At 29.8% G+C, this 21,746-nt stretch overlaps 3 protein-coding genes and 1 long non-coding RNA gene across 6 annotated transcripts in view; 3 read left to right on the top strand and 1 right to left on the bottom strand.

The window, feature by feature from the left end:
• The window catches only part of LOC105567806, a 4,570-nt gene extending 2,496 nt beyond the window's left edge, over positions 1 to 2,074 (top strand). Inside the window, exons 2-5 of the mRNA XM_012023002.1 lie at positions 232 to 321; positions 610 to 876; positions 1,126 to 1,284; positions 1,750 to 2,074. Of these exons, the coding sequence (XP_011878392.1) occupies positions 232 to 321; positions 610 to 876; positions 1,126 to 1,284; positions 1,750 to 1,898 (665 nt within the window). The 3' untranslated portion in view covers positions 1,899 to 2,074. The remainder of the gene's footprint in view (positions 1 to 231; positions 322 to 609; positions 877 to 1,125; positions 1,285 to 1,749) is intronic.
• Positions 2,075 to 3,537: 1,463 nt separating this feature from the next.
• On the top strand, positions 3,538 to 13,481 carry LOC105567804. Of its 3 annotated transcripts, none has more exons than XR_001009394.1 (9): positions 3,538 to 3,626; positions 4,596 to 4,682; positions 4,902 to 5,168; positions 6,735 to 6,893; positions 10,259 to 10,345; positions 10,561 to 10,827; positions 12,150 to 12,308; positions 12,938 to 13,139; positions 13,360 to 13,481. XR_001009394.1 is itself a non-coding variant. In XM_012023001.1 (9 exons), exons 1-8 carry the CDS (start codon positions 3,554 to 3,556, stop codon positions 13,084 to 13,086), a joined length of 1,248 nt encoding a protein of 415 aa, XP_011878391.1. In that variant the 5' UTR covers positions 3,538 to 3,553; the 3' UTR covers positions 13,087 to 13,133; positions 13,378 to 13,481. The 3 variants fall into 3 exon arrangements, 2 of the variants coding, with proteins under 2 accessions (XP_011878391.1, XP_011878390.1); XM_012023001.1 differs by having other exon boundaries at positions 12,938 to 13,133; positions 13,378 to 13,481; XM_012023000.1 differs by having other exon boundaries at positions 12,938 to 13,481.
• Positions 13,482 to 14,501: 1,020 nt separating this feature from the next.
• The window catches only part of LOC105567830, a 13,822-nt gene continuing 6,577 nt past the window's right edge, over positions 14,502 to 21,746 (top strand). Inside the window, exons 1-6 of the mRNA XM_012023038.1 lie at positions 14,502 to 14,819; positions 15,752 to 15,838; positions 16,052 to 16,318; positions 17,198 to 17,356; positions 19,990 to 20,076; positions 20,294 to 20,478. Coding sequence (XP_011878428.1) covers positions 14,708 to 14,819; positions 15,752 to 15,838; positions 16,052 to 16,318; positions 17,198 to 17,356; positions 19,990 to 20,076; positions 20,294 to 20,478 — 897 coding nt within the window. The 5' untranslated portion in view covers positions 14,502 to 14,707. The remainder of the gene's footprint in view (positions 14,820 to 15,751; positions 15,839 to 16,051; positions 16,319 to 17,197; positions 17,357 to 19,989; positions 20,077 to 20,293; positions 20,479 to 21,746) is intronic.
• Positions 20,487 to 21,367, bottom strand: LOC105567805. The gene is made up of 3 exons (XR_001009395.1): positions 21,244 to 21,367; positions 21,057 to 21,181; positions 20,487 to 20,971 (listed from the first exon to the last, which is right to left on the bottom strand). It is a non-coding gene; the product is annotated as an uncharacterized LOC105567805 (long non-coding RNA).

Raw genomic sequence — 21,746 nt, 5'->3', positions numbered from 1 at the left:
TGTTTGTCTTAGTCCCCTCTACCTTCCCATGACCGGACGTCAAAGTCTTGCGTAGCACCCTGTATACGAACATCTTTTTAAAAGGCCATAGTTTTGGCTAAAAAATTCCCAAAATTATGTATTTTTTTGGCTTACTAACTGAGCACGACTCCTTAAATATCATTGTTAAAACAATTTATACTTCTATATTTTTATTTTACTACTTTATTTCACTCTATTTCTCCTTGTCAGCTATGATCACATGTAAGCGGAATTCTGATGATTATTCCTCTTGTTTGAAACGCGCTTTAGACGAAACATGGTGGCCGCAGCTTTTAAAAGGTAATCCTCCAAAAAACTTATTTTTTATTGCTTCGTTTAAATACCTTTAGAATAAAATATATTTATTATTATTTACAATTACATTACTGAATCATTATAGATAAAATTATAAACTTAATTAAATTAATTATAACTTAATTAACATTAGCAATAAACAGAAAATAACTTATACTGATTTAAAAAGTTTTTTAAACAATTTTTTTAACAAAATACGGATAATTGTACTTTATTTGAAGAAAATACTGTAAAATATAAATGTTAATATTATCTCATTAACTTTAATTCCAGGGATGCCAGAATTTGACGTTCCACCAATAGATCCATTATTTGCCAAATACGCTAAAATTATATTTAATTCTAACCTTATGCATGCAGAAGCAATTATTTCAAATCTCTCTGCCATTGGTTTAGCGGAGGCTAGTTTTTCTGATATAAGAACATATTTTCTTGATGACGTGTTCCGTGTGGAAATCGACGGTCAAGTACCAAGTATGTTTGTAGAAGCTGCCGTGAAAATAAATGGTGTTCTAAGTATATTCAAAGTTGCCGCTGAAGGTACGGTAATAAATTTTACATAGCCTGAGCGAAGATATGCCATTATGTACATACATGCATATAAATAAATGTGAATGTTGCATATATATATATATGTATAATAAATTAATGCATATCAATATAAAACTAATATTGTGATAAAATTATTGATATTTTTCATAATTTAATTACTTTCAAAGAAATAATTGCTTTATAAAAAATGTTTCATATTTACTTTATGTCATTGTCACAATATATTTTATGTATAAGGTCATTTAACTGTGACTGCGAACGATATTAGGGGAACATGCAGTTTAATAGGACACGTAGCAAACGATACGTGGATTGTTGAACATTTTCGTCTCCTTCCATTAATTGGAAAGTTTAAAGTGTCTTTTGATAATTTGTTAGAAGGCAGTAAAGAATTCAGTAAGTATTAAACTAATTCCGATGTAATTTCATTAATCGTTACTTTTTCTAGTATTGTATTATTACTGATAGAATAATCAGGTAAATATAATATCACGCAATTTGTACGTATGCAATGATAAATTTATTTTCGTAAGTGTAATATAAGTAATTATAGAGACTGTCAGTCTCTATAAATATGAAATCAAAAGTGCAAAACAGTGATACATATGACTATATTTATTTTTAACAAATTAATAAAATTCGTATGGCTCAAAGGTAATAAATTTGAAGGAATATAAGACTAAGAGCCGTGACAGGTTGTTTAGTGTCTAAATATTTCATCCTAAATTTATCGCGAAAAGAATCACCTCAGCCAGGGTTTGAACCTAGATTTATTTTTAAGATGTAATCTTTCGTTGATTTGTTACTTGTTAAGCTGTTTTTTACTGAAATACACATTTAAATATGACCTTTTATTTTCAGGTGATATTGTTATAACTTTTGTAAATGAATACTGGCCGTTGGTATATCGCGAAACAATGCCATTCTTGTTTGACAGAGTTGACCCATTGGTAGTTGAGTTTCTCAATAAATTTTTCTCAGATGTTTCCTTCTCGAAAGTATTTCCATAACTTGTATATTTATTATACCTTAGTGAAATGTGAATTTCTTATAAAACTGGAAATACCATTAGTAAATACAAAAATATATGGAATACTACTTAACAACCCTGAAATTCTACCTAACTTGAAACTTTATTTTTAACTATTGTGTATAAACAGGTAAAATAAATAACTTGAAGAATTTATTTTAATGTAGATTTTTTATGTTTTTATATTCAGAAGTAATGTAATTAATCAATAAAAATAATTACTAACTTTAACAATATTTTTTTCCTTAAAAAAGGTAATATTGCGTGTTGGGAATTTTATTATCATTTATCTCATAAATTACAGACTCCACGTGTATTAAAATAATAAAGATCATTTTATCATAGTTTTTCTACTGCATACTACATACATGCAGTAGATGAACGATATTATTCTCTTATTACGTAAAAATTACAATAAAGTAAAGTTAAATTCTTCAAAATAAAATATTAAGTAACATAGATTTAAACCATTTTCATAACTCACCAACAGATACGTAAATAGTTACAAATTTTTTACAATTTTTTCTTCCAAGCATTGTTCTCTTTTATGCATTTCCTTCCCCTTTGTTGTAGTTGTGAGTAGATCCGGGGAACAAGTACGCGGCGATGCGCGGTGATCGCGGCATGACCATCGAAGCTCGCGCGAATCACGCAGCGATCACTCGCCACAATCTTGATCGGAGCAGATCGTTCGATCATTGCGACGCGCATATATTTATCTTAGCGATCAAGCGAGTTCGTAACACGCATTGCCAGCGAACGAGTTGAAAACCGATTTGAAAAACAAGTCGAGATTGTGCAATCGCATCTCGGGCGGTCCGGCGAAAACTCCGCGAGCGGCGCACGTGGCGAAAGGTCGGTCGAAGTGAAGACGGCTTGCGCAAATATCGTATACGGGCCATCGATCCATTCGCAGCTGTTTATCACGCCAGACGCCTCAAGCGACGTTCACCACTCGACTCGTGGCGCAGTCCGATCCTCCGAACGCTAGATCCACTGTGCACTATATCAATAAAGGAATATAGTGAATCTCACGCGCCTTCTGTGTGTAATTCATTATTCAGTTTTGCCCATTTACCCTTCCCTCCGAGAGCTTCAGTCAATACGCGAACTTATAAATGAAAAAAATGTTTTAAATATAACTGATGATAAAATATATCATTTACAGCTGTCCAAGAAAAGTATTAATTAGTACACATATATTATAATAAAGAAAAGTCCTCTATTCTGAGATAAGATTCGTACATGGGATAGCAGGTTTTCGTTTTAACGTCCAAATACAATCACAAATCTTTTTTCGCAACGATTACACAATCCAATAATCAATTTTCCATTAATCAGGTTTCACTCCAAGGACAATAAATTCATGGTGGAAGTAACAGATGATGCCTATCAATTTAGCATAAACTCTGCTATATTATGAGTGAAGCAAAATTCATAATAGGGGACATTCCTCTATGTTATGTGATTACATAATTACACGCTAAAGATTATACGAGTTTGGGTTATAAATATGTTTATCTCTCATATACGTCAGAATATTAAAATTTAAATAAGAAACCTTGACAATTTGTAATATAAAACGCGGAATCTATAACGAATCAACACTTTTTGCACGTATAAGAAACAGGGAACATGTTGGTCCGCGCGCTTAGTATATTTGGCGTTACAATATTTGGATTATTCTCGGCTGCAGAATCTAATCTTCGTAAGTCTTCATCGATTTCTTTACAAATTGTCCCATGTACTAATTTTAAATATATTGTCATTCCTATTTTTAATATCTATACAAATTATGTTACATCCCAGAAGAGTTTGCAATACAGCACCAATATAGAGTTGATATAAACATCATTCCAAAACAGAAAATAATATAATTTTTTTTATTGCATTCTATTGCATTATTGAAAATTAAAAATTAACACGTTATATGTATATGTTTCCAGTAACAAAGGTGTATAAATGAATAGACGGTCTACATAGTGTAATAGTGGTGATTCTTCTTTCGTTTAAATACCTGGAAATTTCTATAATAACACAGATTTGCAGCTAAAATTATTTCGGACTGTGTGTTTGATATGAAATAAATAACTGAAAAGTGATATACAAAATTAAAAAATGCATTTTACAGAGAATTAAATGCATTCATTACTTCTGATTAAAATATCTAGATATCATTCATTTTTGTTATAAAAGCATTTCACATACCGCAAAAGTGTCACTTTAAACATCAATTATCACAACAACTTAATGTGTTTCTGAAATTTATGTCGCAACAATGTTTTCAGCATAAAAAACTGTATTTTAAAATATCCTGTCTAATTCACAATAATAATAAAAAGTTACGTGTAAACTTGTATAATTGTTCTTCTGCAATTGTTATAGTATAAGAGATTTTTTCTTTTATTAGAAAACGTTCATTTCATATTTCTCCAAACAAGTAATGTTCTAATTTGTATTTGTACATGATAGTTTTTATTTTTGCTAATCTAGATTTTAAGTTGTGGGATGTAGTAAGTACATTACCATAAAAAGAAAAAGACTAAACAAAAATCAGCTTTTCACTTACAATATAAACATCGAGTAAAACGCATATAATTAAAAAAAATTAAACTTTAGATTATGTGTAATAACAATTTTAAAGTATTTCTCTTATTGTATTACTGTTTTTATTCAGCTATAACCACGTGCAAACGAGACGTAGTTGATTATTCAGCCTGTTTAAAGCGCGCTTTAAAAGAAGCATGGCCACGATTTAGTAAAGGTATGCATTTAAATAGTATACATTTTTTTATTCTTATTTTCCATACCTTTTAACAAAATGTGCATTACTCTTTACAATTACGTTAACGTAACATTAGAAATATTTATAAATATTCATCGATTTTAACAAAAATATTAAGTAAAAAAGTAATGTATATAAACAATGTATAAAGTTATTTAAACACATTTTCATATACATATGCGTTCTTCCTGTTGGCAGGATTACCAGAATATGATTTTCCATCTTTGGATCCACTATTTTACAAATACGGTAAATATATATTATCTTCTGGTGAAGTACGTGGAAAACTAGTTCTGCTCAATGTTACTTGCATTGGATTATCCCACATACATTCTTCGGATATAAGAACACATTATAATGATGACGTCTTCCGTTTGGAAATTGACGGACAAGTACCGTACCTGCGTATAGAGGGTACCTATCGTATAAATGGCAGTCTAAGTGTATTCAAGCTTGTTACTCAAGGTACGATAATCTATTTTACTCATTTTATATAAACAAAGACACATTATTAATTTTATTAGATATATTCCTATTTATAATAAGTATAATCATATATGTATACACGTTATACACTATTTTTACAAAGGAATTAGCATAATCTATGCTGTGTGCTTACAATCTCCTTATTAACTCAATTAAAGTGTTGCAAAACATCAATTAAAATGATTACAGTTTAGTAAATTTCATAATATGTACCTTTATGTATACATATATGTGTGACTTTGTATTGGGTAATTTATCCGAATGTGAAATACTTCTTCTTAAAATGTTTCTAATTACTTTTTATGTTGTTTAAAAAACCATTCTTTTAAATAATCTGAAAAAGTAACAAATTTACAGATTTTTTATTTTCATCCTGTATATTTCATATTAGCGACAGCAGATCGCCAATATGAGATACGCCAGTGCTGGGTGGAAGCATGGAATTCTCTGTTATGTTAGATGACAAATTTTATAAAATGATGAACCCAAATACTATCATATATCAATACTTTAATTGCAAATTCAAAATCTAAATTCCAAATCGTTTAATAAAATATAAAACTAATAAACATAACTTCTGTAATAAATAATAAAAATATTCATTTTTGGAAATCGATGTTTTTAAAACTAATATCAATTACTAACTCAATAAAATTCAAACAAAACTAATTTTTTACGTTTTAGTATAGTCCACTTTAGTAATTGTCATCGATTATCTGTTTCTTTATGTTTGACTATTGCATTAAGAAAACCAATTATAAATTTTGTTATTTAAAATTATAGTACAAAGCTATAGTGTAACAAATAAAAGTAATATAAGTCATAAAAGTGACTACTTAAATAATCTATTTTTCACTAAGTGTAACCAAAAACAATGTGCGTACCGAGATCAACATCACAGACTCACCACTTGCACACTCTCTAAAAATAAACAAATTCAGCTGCTTTATAATGATGGTATTTATAGTTAGATCATATATTAAAGATTGTTTTAAGATCATCTTAAGATATTTCATAGCCATTGAAACGTTCCATACAGCATCTCTCGATAAATTCAAGACAGTATATGAGATCTGGATATTTATCATGGAAATGTTCATAAATGATGCCGATCGGAATCCATTCAGAACATTTCCATGATAGGCACCCTGATTATGAATACGGGCCTCAGAGATGATGGTTTTTGGCTGTCTAAAACAATTATGCTAGGAATTTTATATTCGGCCGGTTCACCCTATGTGTATAGAGGGCGTCCCCAATTTAAACGTCAAGACTTCGGGAGCGTGTAGAGATCCTGTAAATTAATAATAAGTAGAATAAAACCGAGCAAATTTTCAAAGGACTTTTTTCTTAATTTCTCGGACCTCTACACACTCCCGAAGTTTAAATTTGGGACTCTCTGTATATAATATAAAATATATTACATCTACTTCTAATATTAAGTAAATTATTATAGTAATAACTGATTATAATGTAGCAGTTCTAAAAAGAATCGGCACAACTGTTTAAAATTCCCATATATTATTGTTATAATTGATGTAACAGGTCATTTTAACATAACCGCACATGATATTAGAGCAACAGGAGAGTTGACAGGACACCTAGTAAACGATACGTGGATTGTTGAACATTTTCATGCAATTCCATCAATTGGGAAAATGAAATTTTATGCCGACAATTTAATCGAAAGCAGCAAACAGCTTAGTAAGTTTAAAACACATTTAGATATAACTACATACATTTTTGTTATCTTTCCAAATATACATTAAATTATCAGTCTGTGAAGGAAGGCAAGGCCAATGCGAGCCGTACGCAGAGATTAAGGCGTAATCTTTTCCGTCATCACGGATATTTAATATTAAAATTTTTAATTCAAATTACAAACGTTTCAGTCCCATTTGGATCATCTTTAGTGTAAATAAAATTTGTCTACAAAAGTTGAAATCATGTAAAGTACAATACGGCGGAAACAAAACGGAATAATTTGAAAAAGAAGTTCCAACCACAATTGATGAAACGAACTTATAAACTAAAATCTTTGTGTCTCTTGAGACAATCGTCGACGTATCTCGTTCTCTCACATCCCAAAAGTCTCGTAGCACTGACATTTCTTGCAAGGATGTAAGGAAGAATGCAAGATGTATTAAATAATGACTGTAAATATAAATCACGATAGAAAACAACGGTTTCTTATAAGATAAGAGACTCGCTCGAGAAGAAAGAGAAACGTCTACTTAAATTATCAGAATGTATATACGTATAGCTACTTTATTTTAATACGATTAAATATATGCAAATTGCAACATTTTGATCAATATAACGTAGAATAATTAACTAAATACGAATAAATCATAATTTGTACAGAGATACAAAAATATTATTATAAATTACTAGAACAATGTAAACTAGAATATCCATATAATTGTAAAATTGGACCACTTAACAATGAGAAAAATTAGAAGTCTATTATAAATTATAGTTATATTTTTTACCTTTATCACAATATTTTTCTATTAAAATTTTACTATTTTATTTACTTTTTGCAAACATAAAATCGCAAAATAAAAGTAGTTAATTCTGCAAATATTATATTTACATAAAGTTTGTGTTGATTTGATTTTTACTGAAAAACATTTTTTATTTACAGATGACCTTGTTCTTGATTTTGTAAACGAATATTGGCCAGCAATATTTCGAACAATGTTGCCATACTTGGTCAACACATTGGACCCATGGTTGATTGAATTTCCTAATGCAATCTTCTCCAAAGTACCCTTCTCAGAAGTTTTTCCATAAAATTAATATTTTTATTGTACCTATATCAAATAAATACTAAATTCTTCCAAAATTTGAGAACACGTCGAGTTTTGCAAAAGATATGTTAAATGTGTCTCATTATCTTATTTCTTAATTAATATTTGTATTTAAATATTATATGTAAACGACGAAAGGAGAGTTTGCTTATTGTCATCAGTAATGATTAAAAATTGAGACGGGAAACGTATAGTCAACCCAACTGGCTAATTATTTAATCAATTTATCACACAATTGTGTAAATAATCAGCCAGTTGGGTTGACTATAAGTTTCCCGTCTCAAATTATATGTAAATAAAATGTAATATATTAAATAAGTAAATAAATAAATTAAATTAGTAAGAAGTAGTAAGTAAATAAGTAAATAAAATATACATTAATTAAAGTATTAACTTCAGCGGAAAATTATATATTAATTATATAGAATAATGAATACCTTTAAAAAAAGTTTTTATTGTACTTAGAAAAATATAAAATCGCGCATTAGCAATTTACTTATTATTCATCATATAAATCATGAGTCATTACTATAACAGGTATATCAAAACAATAAAGTTAATGATCGTACTTTTCTGCGATTATTTTATTCATATACAGGGTGTTATGTAATACCCGCCTCACCTCTTATTTACGCATAGATCGGACTAAACTGACAATGAGTCGGAAAGTCCTCTACCATTTTGCAATTTTCTTAACAGTTAACGAGTTATTAATTATTAAAAATCGTTATTTTCGCCCGGCCTACCGCCCAATTTAATTGCGCAGCCAGATGCGGCCGTCCCGCGATCGGTATTGCTAGGTGCGCGGGGAGTTGTTTATGACACACGGCAACGGCTACGTATAATAGCATCTCACCGCGCGTTTGAATACGGGCTAATACAGCGATTTTTAATAATTAATAACTCGTTAATTATTGCAAAAATTGCAAAATTGTAATGGACTTTTCGACTCATTGTCAGTCTAGTCCGCTCTATCCGTAAATAAGAAGTGAGGCGAGTATGACATAACACTTTAGATACCGTTTTTTGTCATACACGTCATCATCGTTAGAAATTGTAATAGAAAACCTTGAAACTTGTAATTATATATAATGCAGAATCCGTGGTCAGGCACATTATGTATACTTATATGAAATAGAAAACATGTCAGTCTACGCGCTTACAATTTGTATCCTCGGCATTGCAATAGTTGGATTATCCTCTGCTGCAGAATCTAATTTTCGTAAGTATTCATAGAGTTTTAAAAAATTATCTCATACACTCATTTTTAATAAATTATTACTCTCACTATTAATATACAGGGTGTTCCGCAGTACTCTGACCGCCGTTCACGGGGAGGTAGAGGGGACTAAGCAAACAGAAAAGTTCTCAACTATTTTGCAATGCAGCAATAGTTATCGAGATATTGAGGATAAAAAATTGCCGTATTAGCCCGATATACTGCCAAATGTAAGTGGCAATCCCACCACGCGCGGTGAGATGCGTCCACCCATCGGCCTCCTCTCGTGGCTATGCGCGGTGAGGGGCAGGGAGGCGCGACGCTGCCCATCCACTGCTTACGCGCGGCGCGTAAAACTCCAACTGGAAAATGGTAAAAAACTTTTCTGTTTGCTTAGTCCCCTCTACCTTCCCGTGAACAGCGGTGAGAGCACTGCAGAATACCTTGTCTACATTATTTTATATGCACGAAAGGTTTGCCATTAATTAGTCTTACAAAAACATTGCAAATATCGCAAAGAAACCATTTTTAACATCTTGATATTCAATTATCTCAAAAACTTTACATATGAAATCTGTATTGCAACATCATTTTCAGCATCAAAATCTAGAGGTCCTCTTGTCTACTTAAAAATAATAAAAACATTTTTTTCTTGTGAACTTGTGTAATTGTTTTCTGTGTTCAATAATGGATCTATTATAAAGAATTATTCCCTATTATAAGAAGACATTCATGTCATAGTTTTCTAAACGAGTAATATTTTTATTTTTATTTGCAAGTAATAATTGTTATTTTTGCAATTCATGAGAATGGTGAATTAGGGAACATAGTACATTTTATCATAAAAACACAGTTTAAACAAGGATCTGTTTTTCATATTCAAAACATAAGGACCGAATAATATATTGTATTTAAATGTACAATAAAAATAATTAAGAAATTTTAATTAATGTTTAATTTATATATGCTTATAAAAATTCGTGTATTTTTCTATTTTTACTATCCTTACTTCATATTTTATTTCGGTTTCTATTTAGCCGTAACCACCTGCAAACGGAATGTGGTTGATTATTCCACCTGTTTAAAACGCGCTTTAGAGGAAGCATGGCCACGATTGAGTAAAGGTATCCATTAAACAAATTTTTTTGCTTCTAATTTCCCGTATCTTTTAAACAAAATATGTGCATTACTATTTACAATGACGTCACAGTGACATTAGAAATATTTATAATTATTAAACAATTTTAATAAAGAAAATTAATTCATTAAGTAATATATATAAGCAATGTATAAAGTTTATTTATTCATATGTTCAAGTATGTCTTATTCCTATTCGTAGGATTACCGGAATATGATTTGCCACCTTTGGATCCACTATTTTACAATTATGGTAAAGCTGTATTCAATTCTGGTGCGCTACGTGGGGATATAAGATTTTTTAATCTCACTTGCATCGGATTATCCCAAAGTCATTTTTCTGATATAAGAGCATATTACACTGATGAGGTCTTCCATGTAGAAATTGACATACAAGTACCGCGAATATTTGTAGAGGGTATCGTAAAAGTAAATGGCAGTCTAAATGTATTCAAACTTGTTAGTGAAGGTAAGATAATTTTACTCATTTTACATAAACGAAGATACATTATTTATTTTATTGGATATATTTCTCTTTATAATAAGTATAATCATATATAATATATAATATATAATAAGTATATCATGTGTGTATACACGTTATACGTCATTTTTACAAAGAATTAGCATATGTTTTGTTATAATCTCATTATTAAATCCATTAAAATGATTAAGAACATCAATTAAAACATTTACAGTTTCACAGTCACACATTAAATACACAGTCTTGTGTATTTAATAGTATACATGTATATGTATATGTGTAAGTATATGTATATAGAGTAAGTTACCCGAAAATGGAATACTTTTTCTCGGAAGCATTTTCACCATCTTCTGAATTGTTTAAGAAGACGGTATATGTGTTCATCGAAAGAACGTTTAATCCAAAACTGATATATTACGAAATTTCAAGATATTGCGTTTCCTTTCTTTTAACTCTTAGTAGTCGATATTAACGACAAGGGATCGCCAATATAGTTTGAATTATGATAATAATACTGTTTCATACCTATATTAGGAGAGAGAAGCAATTTATAACGTGATAAAATCAAACCTTTTTTATCATATATAAATACTGTAATTGCAACAAAATATGAAATCAATATTTAATAAAATATAAAACATATGAACACCGTAACATCTGTAGCAAATAAAAACATTAATTTTTGGTAATCGATATTACAACTAAAATCTAACACAGTTCAACGTAATTCGAGGCTACTCATTTTGCATATTTTATATAAGTAATTTTACATCACTTTGTTTATTATTAGGCCCTTACATTAAGAAAACCAATTATTCATTAATTTTATCACGTGAAACTATAGGATAGCAAATAAAACCAATAGTAATCATAAACGTGAAAACGCTTTGTGTTGGTATATGTATTTTTAACTTTCGGAAGATTAGAAAATTTAATAATCAATTTTTCACACATTATAAACAAAAATCTTGTGCGTACAGGGATTGATGTCGTAGACTTACTACTTATACACTGTCGAAAGACAAAGAAGTTCTGCTACTTGAGAAGGGATGATTGTTTTTGGTTGTTTAAAAGCAATCATGTCAGGAACCTATTTCATATATTCGGCCAATTTATCCTATATTTATGTACACGTAACTTATAATAAAATATATTATACAACTATAAATCTATTTCTAATATAAAATTAATTAATGATAAGTGTTTATAATTTGACGATTTTGAAAGAAGTAGTTAAAACTTTTTAAAATTACCGTTGTAATGAAAAATAATACATATTTATGTAATTGTTACAATTTATGTAACAGGATACACCAACGTAACCGCAGTTGATGTCACTGGAACATGGAATTTAACAGGACATGTAGTAAACAATACGTGGATTGTTGAACATTTTCGTGTAGCTCCATCAATGAGAAAGCTTACAGTTTATGCCGACAATTTAATCGAAGGCAGTAAAGAGCTTAGTAAGTATACAACAAATTTAGATGTATCTACACATCTTTATCCTTCCAAATATGCATTGAATTATCAGAATGTATATACCTATATCTAATTTATTTTAATGTGATTAAATATATGTAAATTGCTACATCTTGATCAATATTACGTAGAATAATTAATTAAGAACAAATAAATCATAATTTGTACAAGTATACGAAAATAATATAATATAATATTATAAGTTACTAAAACAGTGTAAATTAAAATATCCATATAATTGTGAAATTGAACTACTTAAAAATATGGGAAATTAGAAGTCTATTAGAAGTTGTAGTCATATTTTATTACCTTTGTCGCAATATTTTTCTATTAGAATTTTACTATTTTATTTATTTTGTACAGACTTGGGGCTAATTTCACAAACGTCGATTAATTGTTAACCAGAATACGTTCAGTCAACTCCCTATCTTTTTCTATCTTGTTCTCTAAGAAGAGAGAGAGAATCAATTAACCTTCGGTTAGCAGTTAACCGACGTTTGTGAAATTGGCCCAAAAAATTGCAAAATAAAAATACCTAGTTAATTCTGCAAATATTATATTCAAGTAAAATTTCCTATTAATTTGTTTACTGAAAAACATTTTTTATTTACAGGTGATGTTATTATTACTTTTGTAAACGAATATTGGCCGTCGATATATCGGGCAATGTTGCCATTTATGATCGACTTATGGGATCCGTGGTTAACTAGGTATCCTAATGCATTCTTCTCCAAAGTTCCCTTCTCAGAAGTTTTTCCGTAAAATTCATATGTTTATTGTATCTACATCGATAGAATACTGCAGAGCTCGGCGAGATAGGTCACTTTGCGGCCAATTTTCAGTTTACTTCGCCCGCCGCTATTCCCTTTACCTCGCCGTCCCGCGCGAAAATCCGTGGATTATGCCTACTGTGGATACTACTATAAAAAATAAGGCGTTAACAATAGTACCTCAAGGGTGACGAGAAAACCTATTGAAAAGACATTCACGCTCCTGAACCTCGAGCGGCTCGTGGGCTTTGCGCAGGACGGCGAGGTAAAGAGACTAGCGGCGGGCGAAGTGAACTGAAAATCGGCCGCGAAGTGACCCATTTAAAACAAATATTTTCTATTTTTTATATTTAAAAGTAATGTAATTAATCAATAAAAATAATTACTAAATTTAACAATATTTTTTACTTAAAAAAGGTAATATTGCGTGTTGGGAATTTTATTATAATTTATCTCATAAATTACAGACTCCACGTGTATTAAAATAATAAATATCATATAATCATATTTCTTCTACTTCATACTATTGCACATACATGCTGTAGATAAACGATATCGTTCTCTTATTATATAAAAATTATAATAAAGTAAAGTTAAATTCTTCAAAATAAAATATTAAGTAACATAGATTTAAACCATTTTCATAACTCACCAACAGATACGTAAATAGTTACAAATTTTTTACAATTTTTTTTCCAAGCATTGTTCTCTTTTATGCATTTTCTTCCTCCTTGTTGGAGTTGTCAATAGATCCAGGGAACACATGCGCGGCGATGAGCGGTAATCGCGGCGCGATCGTCGAAGCCTGCGCGAATCGCACGGCGATCACTCGCCATAATCGAATTCGGAGCGGATCGCTCGATCATTGCGGCGCGCATACTTTTGCCTTAGTGAACTGAATGAGCGAGTTCGCAACACGCACGATTGTTAGAGAACGTGTTGCAAAACGATTCAAAAACAAGTCGAGATTTTGCAATCGCATCTCGGGCGGTCTGACGAAAGCTCCCCGAACAGCGAACGTAGCGAACGATCGGTTGAAGTGAAGATGGCTTGCGCACATTCCGTACACGGACCATCGATCCATTCACGGCTGTTCATCGCGTCAGACGCCTCAAGCGACGTCCGCCATTCGCCACGTGGCGAAGTTCGATCCTCGGAACGCTAGCTCCTGACACTGTGCACCGTACCAATAAAGGAATATAGCAATCTCACACGCCTTCTGCGTGAAACTCATTACTCAGTTTTGCCCATTTACGCTTTCCACCGAGAGCTTCAATCAAAGCTCGAAATAGTACATATCGGTCGAAGTCCGACCGGAAGATAACCAACTTACCACGTACGCATCGACACTCTTATAAATTAAAAAATGTTTTAAATATAACTGTTTATAAAATATATCATTTACAGCTGTCCAAGAAAAGTATTAATTAGTATACATATATTATAATAAAGAAAAGTCTTCTATTGTGAGATATGATTCTTACATAAGATAATTACACGCTAAAGATTACATAAGTTTGAGTAATATATGTGTTTATCTCTCATATACGTCAGCATAATAAAATTTTAATAATAGACCTTGAGAACTTGTAATATAAAACGCAGAATCTATAATGAATCAACACTTTGTGCACGTATATGAAACAGGGAAAATGTTACTCTACGCGCTTAGTATACTCGGTATTATAATATTTGAATTATTTTCGGCTGCAGAATCCAATCTTCGTAAGTCTTCGTCGATCTCTTTAAAAATTGTATCATGTACTCATTTTAAATATATTGTAACTCCTATTTTTAATATTTATACAAATTATTTCATTTTCCTGAAGAGTTTGCAATAAAGCATCAGTATAAAGTTGATATAAACATCACTTCAAAACAGAAACTAATGCAATACTAATACGTTATATGTTTATGTTTCTAGTAACAAAGGTGTAACAAGTGAATAGACGGTCTACATAATGTAATAGTGGTGATTCTTTTTTCGTTTAAATACCTGAAAATTTCTATAATAACACAGATTTACAGCTAAAATTATTTCGGTCTGCGTGTTTGATATGAAATAAATAACTGAAAATTGATATACAAAATTAAAAAATGTATTTTACAGAGAATTAAATGCATTTAATGTTTCTGATTAAAATTTCTAGATATCATTAATTTTCGTTACAAAAGCGTTTCACGTACCACAAAAGTGTCACTTTAAACATCAATTATTACAACAACTTGACGTGTTTCTGAAATTTATGTCGCGACAATGTTTTCAGCATAAAAAACTGTATTTTAAAATATCCTGTCTAATTCACAATAATAATAAAAAGTTGTTACGTGTAAACTTGTATAATTGTTCTTCTGCAATTGTTATGGTATAAGAGATTTTTTCTTTTATTCGAAAACGTTCATTTCATATTTCTCCAAACAAGTAATGTTCTAATTTGTATTTGTACATGATAGTTTTTATTTTTGCTAATCTAGATTTTTAAGTTGTGGGACGTAGTACATTACCATAAAAAGAAAAAGGCTAAACAAAAATCAGCTTTTTCACTTACAACATAAACATCGAGTAAAACGCATATAATTAAAAAAAATTAAACTTTAGATTATGTGTAATAACAATTTTAAAGTATTTCTCTTATTGTATTACTGTTTTTATTCAGCTATAACCACGTGCAAACGAGACGTAGTTGATTATTCAGCCTGTTTAAAGCGCGCTTTAGAAGAAGCATGGCCACGATTTCTTAAAGGTATGCATTTAAATAGTATACATTTTTTTATTCTTATTTTCCATACCTTTTAACAAAATGAGCATTACTCTTTACAATTACGTTAACGTAACATTAGAAATATTTATAAATATTCATCGATTTTAACAAAAATATTAAGTAAAAAAGTAATGTATATAAACAATGTATAAAGTTATTTAAACACATTTTCATATGCGTTCTTCCTGTTGGCAGGATTACCAGAATATGATTTTCCATCTTTGGATCCACTATTTTATAAATACGGCAAATATATATTAACCTCTGGTGAAGTACGTGGAACACTAATTGTGTTCAATACTACTTGCACTGGATTATCCCAAATGCATTTTTCGGATATAAGAACACATTACAATGATGACGTCTTCCGTTTGGAAATTGACACACAAGTACCGTACCTGTTTGCAGAGGGTTCCTTTAATATAAATGGCAGTCTAAGTGTATTCAAGTTTCTTACTCAAAGTACGATAATCTATTTTACTCATTTTATATAAACAAACACACATTATTAATTTTATTAGATATATTCCTATTTATTATATAATAAGTATAATCATATATGTCTACACGTTACACACTATTTCTACAAAGGAATTAGCATAATCAATGCTGTGTTACAATCTCCTTATTAACTCAATTAAAGTGTTGCAAAACATCAATTAAAATGATTACAGTTTAGTAAATTTCATAATATGTACCTTTATGTATACATATTTAATATGTGTAAGTTAATGTATTGGGTAAGTTATCCGAATGTGAAATACTTCTTAAAAGGTATTTAATTACTTTCTATGTTGTTTAAAAAAATCATTCTTTTAAATAATCTGATAAGTAACAAATTTACAGATTTTTTATTTTTATCCTGTGTATTTCATATTAGCGACAGCAGATCGCCAATATGAGATACGCCGGTGCTAGTTGGAAGCATGGAATTCTCTCTTATGTTAGATGACAAATTTTATAAAATGATGAACCCAAATACTATCATTTATCAATACTTTAATTGCAAATTCAAAATCTAAATTCCAAATCGTTTAATAAAATACAAAACTAATAAACATAACTTCTGCAATAAATAATAGCAAATTTCCAAAGTACGTTTTTCTTAATTTCTGCTCGGCTCTCTACACACTCCCGAAGTTTAAATTTGAGACACTCTGTATACAATATAAAATATATATTACACATACATCTACTTCTAATATTAAGTTAATTATTACAGTAATCACTAAGTATAATTTAGCAGTTCTAAAAAGAATCGGTACAACTGTTTAAAATTCTCGTTGTAGCGAAAAATAATATATATTTATACATATATCATTGTTATTATTAACGTAACAGGTTATTTTAACCTAACCATACATGATGCCAGAACAACATGGGATTTGACAGGACACCTAGTAAATGATACGTGGATTGTTGAACATTTTCATGCAACTCCATCAATTGGGAAAATGAAATTTTATGCCGACAATTTAATCGAAAGCAGCAAACAGCTTAGTAAGTTTAAAACACATTTAGATATAACTACATACATTTTTGTTATCCTACCAAATATGCAGTAAATTTCAGCCGGTGAAGGAATGCAAAGCCAATGCGAGCCGTACGCAAAGATTAAGGCGTAATCTTGTCCGTCATCACGGACTTTTAATATTAAAATTGTAAATTCAAATCACAAACGTTTCATTCCCATTTGGATCATCTTTAGTGTATATAAAATTTATCTACAAAAGTTGAAATCATGTAAAGTACAATACGGCGGAAACAAAACGGAATAATTTGAAAAAGAAGTTTCAACCACAATTGATGAAACGAATTTATAAACTAAAATCTTAGTGTCTCTTGAGACAAACGTCGATGTATCTCGTTATCTCACATTCCAAAAGTATCGTAGCACTGACATTACTTGCAAGGATGTAAGGAAGAACGCAAGATGTAATAGATAATAACTGTAATTATAAATCACGATAGAAAACAATGAACGTTCTCTTATAAGACAAGAGACTCGCTCGAGAAGAAAGAGAAAAGTCGACGTAAATTATCAGAATGTATACGTATATCTACTTTATTTTAATACGATTAAATATATGCAAATTGCAACATCTTGATCAATATAACGTAGAATAATTAACTAAATACGAATAAATTATAATTTGTACATAGATACAAAAATATTATTATAAATTACTAGAACAGTGTACACTAGAATATCCATATAATTGTAAAATTAGACCACTTAACAATGAGAAAAATTAGAAGTCCATTATAAATTATGGTTATTTTTTGCCTTTATCACAGTATTTTTCTATTAAGATTTTACTATTTTATTTACTTTTCACAAACATAAAATTTCAAAATAAAAGTTGTTAATTCTGCAAATATTATTTTTATATAAAATTTTGTGTTGATTTGATTTTTTCTGAAAAACATTTCTTATTTACAGATGATGTTGTTGTTAATTTTGTAAACGAATATTGGCCAGCAATATTTCGAACAATGTTACCATTCGTGGTCAAAGTATGGGATCCATGGTTGGCTGAATTTCCTAATGCAATCTTCTCCAAAGTACCCTTTTCAGAAGTTTTTCCATAAAATTAATATTTTTATTGTACATACATCAAATAAATGCTAAATTCTTCCTAGATTTGAGGACACGTTCAGTTTTGCAAAAGATATATTGTTAAATGTGTCTCATTAGCTTATTCCTTAATTAATATTTGTTTTCAAATGTTATATGTAAATATAATGTATAAATAAATTGAAGTATTAACTTAAGCGGAAAATTATATATTAATTATGTCGAATACTGAATACCTTTAAAAAATTTTTTTAATTAGAAAAAGATTAAATTACGCATTAGAAATTTACTTATTATTTATCTTATAAATCATTAATTATTACTATACGTGTATCAAAACAATAAAGTTAATGATAATATTTTTCTGAGATTATTTTGTTCATATGCAAGGTGTTATGTAATACCCGCCTCACCTCTTAGTTACGGATACCTTCCCGTGAACAACGGTGAGGACACTGCGGAACACCCTGTCTATATTATTTTATATGCACGGAGGGTTGCTATTGCAAAGCACCAATATAAAGTTGATATAAACGTGACTCCAAAACAGACAATAATATAATATTAACACGTATGTATATCTTTGCAGCAACAAAGGTATAACAAGTGAATAGACTGTTTCAGTCATATTTTTTTCATTGCAATACCTGAACATTTCTATAATTAGATTTACCGTCAAAACTTGTTTCAAGCTACGTGTTTGATGCTAAATAAAAAGTTGAAAAGTGAAATACAAACATCTAAAAAATTTACTTTATAGAGAATGACCAATGCATTCATGACATCTGATTAGAATTTTAAAACATCATCAATTCGACTCACAAAAACATATAATAAATAACAGTGGCTCGTATGATAAAATCGACTAATAAAATAAGAGACTCAGAGCCAGAAAATGGTCCAATAAGGACCGAAAGGCATATATGCATTTATAATTAAGTAAAAAGTTGTTTGGACACCACAATCTTGTTCTGGCTCTGAGCTCCTTCTTTTATTATTTGATCATACAAAAACATTGCAAATATTGCAAAGAAACCATTATTAACATCTTAATATTCAATTATCTCAAAAACCTTACTTATGAATTCTGTGTTGCGACATCGTTTTTAACATAAAAAATGTAAAGGTCCTTGTCTACTTAAAAGTAACTATTAAAAAGTAAAAAAAATTATTTCCTCGTGAAATTGTGTAATTGTTCTTCTGTGTTCGTTAATCGGTCTATTATAAAGAATTATTTGATATTATTAGAAGACATTCATGTCGTAGTTTTCTAAACAAGTAATAGTTTCATTTATATTTGAAAGTAATAATTGCAACTCACGAGAATGGCAAATTATATAGAGCATTGTACATTTTATCATAAAATCAGATTAAACAAGAATCTGTTTTTCATATTCAAAACATAAGCATCGAATATATACTGTATTTAAATGTACAATAAAAAAATTAAAAAATTGTAATTAAAGCTTAATTTATACATATATGCTTATAAAAATTCGTGTATTTTTCTATTTTTACTATCTTTACTTCATATTTTATTTCGGTTTCTATTTAGCCGTAACCTTCTGCAAACGGAATGTGGTTGATTATTCCACCTGTTTAAAACGCGCTTTAGAGGAAGCTTGGCGACGATTTATTAAAGGTATGCATTTAAAAAACATTTTTCTTTTTCTAATTTTCCGTGTCTTTTAAACAAAATATGTGCATTACTATTTACAATGACGTCACAGTGACATTAGAAATATTTATAATTATTAAACAATTTTAATAAAGAAAATTAATTCATTGAGTAATGTATATAAGCAATGTATAAAGTTTATTTATTCATATGTTCAAGTATGTCTTATTCCTATTCGTAGGATTACCGGAATATGATTTGCCACCTTTGGATCCACTATTTTACAATTATGGTAAAGCTGTATTCAATTCTGGTGCGCTACGTGGAGATGTAAGGTTCTTTAATCTCACTTGCATCGGATTATCCCAAAGTCATTTTTCTGATGTAAGAGCACATTACACTGATAAAGGTCTTTCATGTGGAAATTGACGTACAAATACCGCGACTATTTGTAGAAGGTATCGTAAAAGTAAATGGGAGTCTAGATGTATTCAAACTCGTTAGTAAAGATATAATAATGTATTTTACTCATTTTAATGATTAAATATATGTAAATTGCTACAACTTGATCAATGTTATGTAGAATAATTAATTAAGTACAAATAAATCAAAATTTTTACATGTATACCAAAATAATATTGTAAGTTACTAGAACAGTGTAATTTAAAATATCCATATAATTGTGAAATTGGACTACTTCAAAATGTGGGAAATTAGAAGTCTATTAGAAGTTGTAGCCATATTTTATTACTTTCAAATTGTAGTGACGGCTCTCAATCAAATAAAGGTAGGTAGGGAGAAATGGCCAATGCGAGCCTCCAGCAGGTGTCCGTGCGAAATTATCGATGTTTTTTGAAAAAACACACTTTATTAAAAGATCCAAACGTTTCGACCCGTTTTTGGGTCATCCTCAGTGAAGCTGGGATAAAAGTTATGATACTAAGTAAGATTAAGCGATGTTACAACATATTAATATGAATTTTTTACAATGTAGTGATTAATACCTGATTATAAATAATTAGACTTAATCTGATCCACTGTTCGCACGACTGTCATCTATTATCAACGCAATTTTGTCTTTGAACTGGTGTTTGCCAAGTAAAGAGTGCGATTTGTATAATTGATAATTCTAAAAGTTTAAGAATCTATTTCGTTAAATTGTTCGTTAAACTTTGAAATGTGATAACTCACCCAAGTTAAGAGAGGACAGTCACGACGAGTGGTAAATAACAATTGACAATGACTGGTGGTAATGCGAAGATATAAGTCTATACGGTGTAGCAGGATTGCCATAACAATATTTGAGTTGGTAATGTAACTATACTATATTGCTAGTGTCAAATTTTTAAATATCATCCATGTTGTCAATAATATGGTCATATGTATTTAAAAGATCGGTATCGGTCTGTAAGTTAAGTCTAGACTTTTGTCTTTTTATATGAATCATTTCAGAAATTAGTCGTTTATATAAAAATGTCTCTCTATCTAGAATGTCAACATTGTCCCAATCAAATTCATGGCCTAAGAGTCTGTGTTCAGTAATTACTGACTGTTGTTGGGTATTTCTGTTAATGTGATTGCGATGTTCTTTAGTTCTCGTATTTAATAATCTACCTGTTTGGCCCACATACGAAGCGTCACAGTCTTTGCACGAGATTTTATACACTACATTTTTTTGAGCACTTTTAGGAAAA

The sequence above is a fragment of the Vollenhovia emeryi genome, unplaced genomic scaffold (genome assembly GCF_000949405.1).
Source record: "Vollenhovia emeryi isolate VEMERY1.0 unplaced genomic scaffold, V.emery_V1.0 DF939134.1, whole genome shotgun sequence".
Taxonomy (NCBI): domain Eukaryota; kingdom Metazoa; phylum Arthropoda; class Insecta; order Hymenoptera; family Formicidae; genus Vollenhovia; species Vollenhovia emeryi.
The sequence above is the reverse complement of the archived record's forward strand: the minus strand, read 5'-3'. Positions and strand labels throughout refer to the sequence as shown.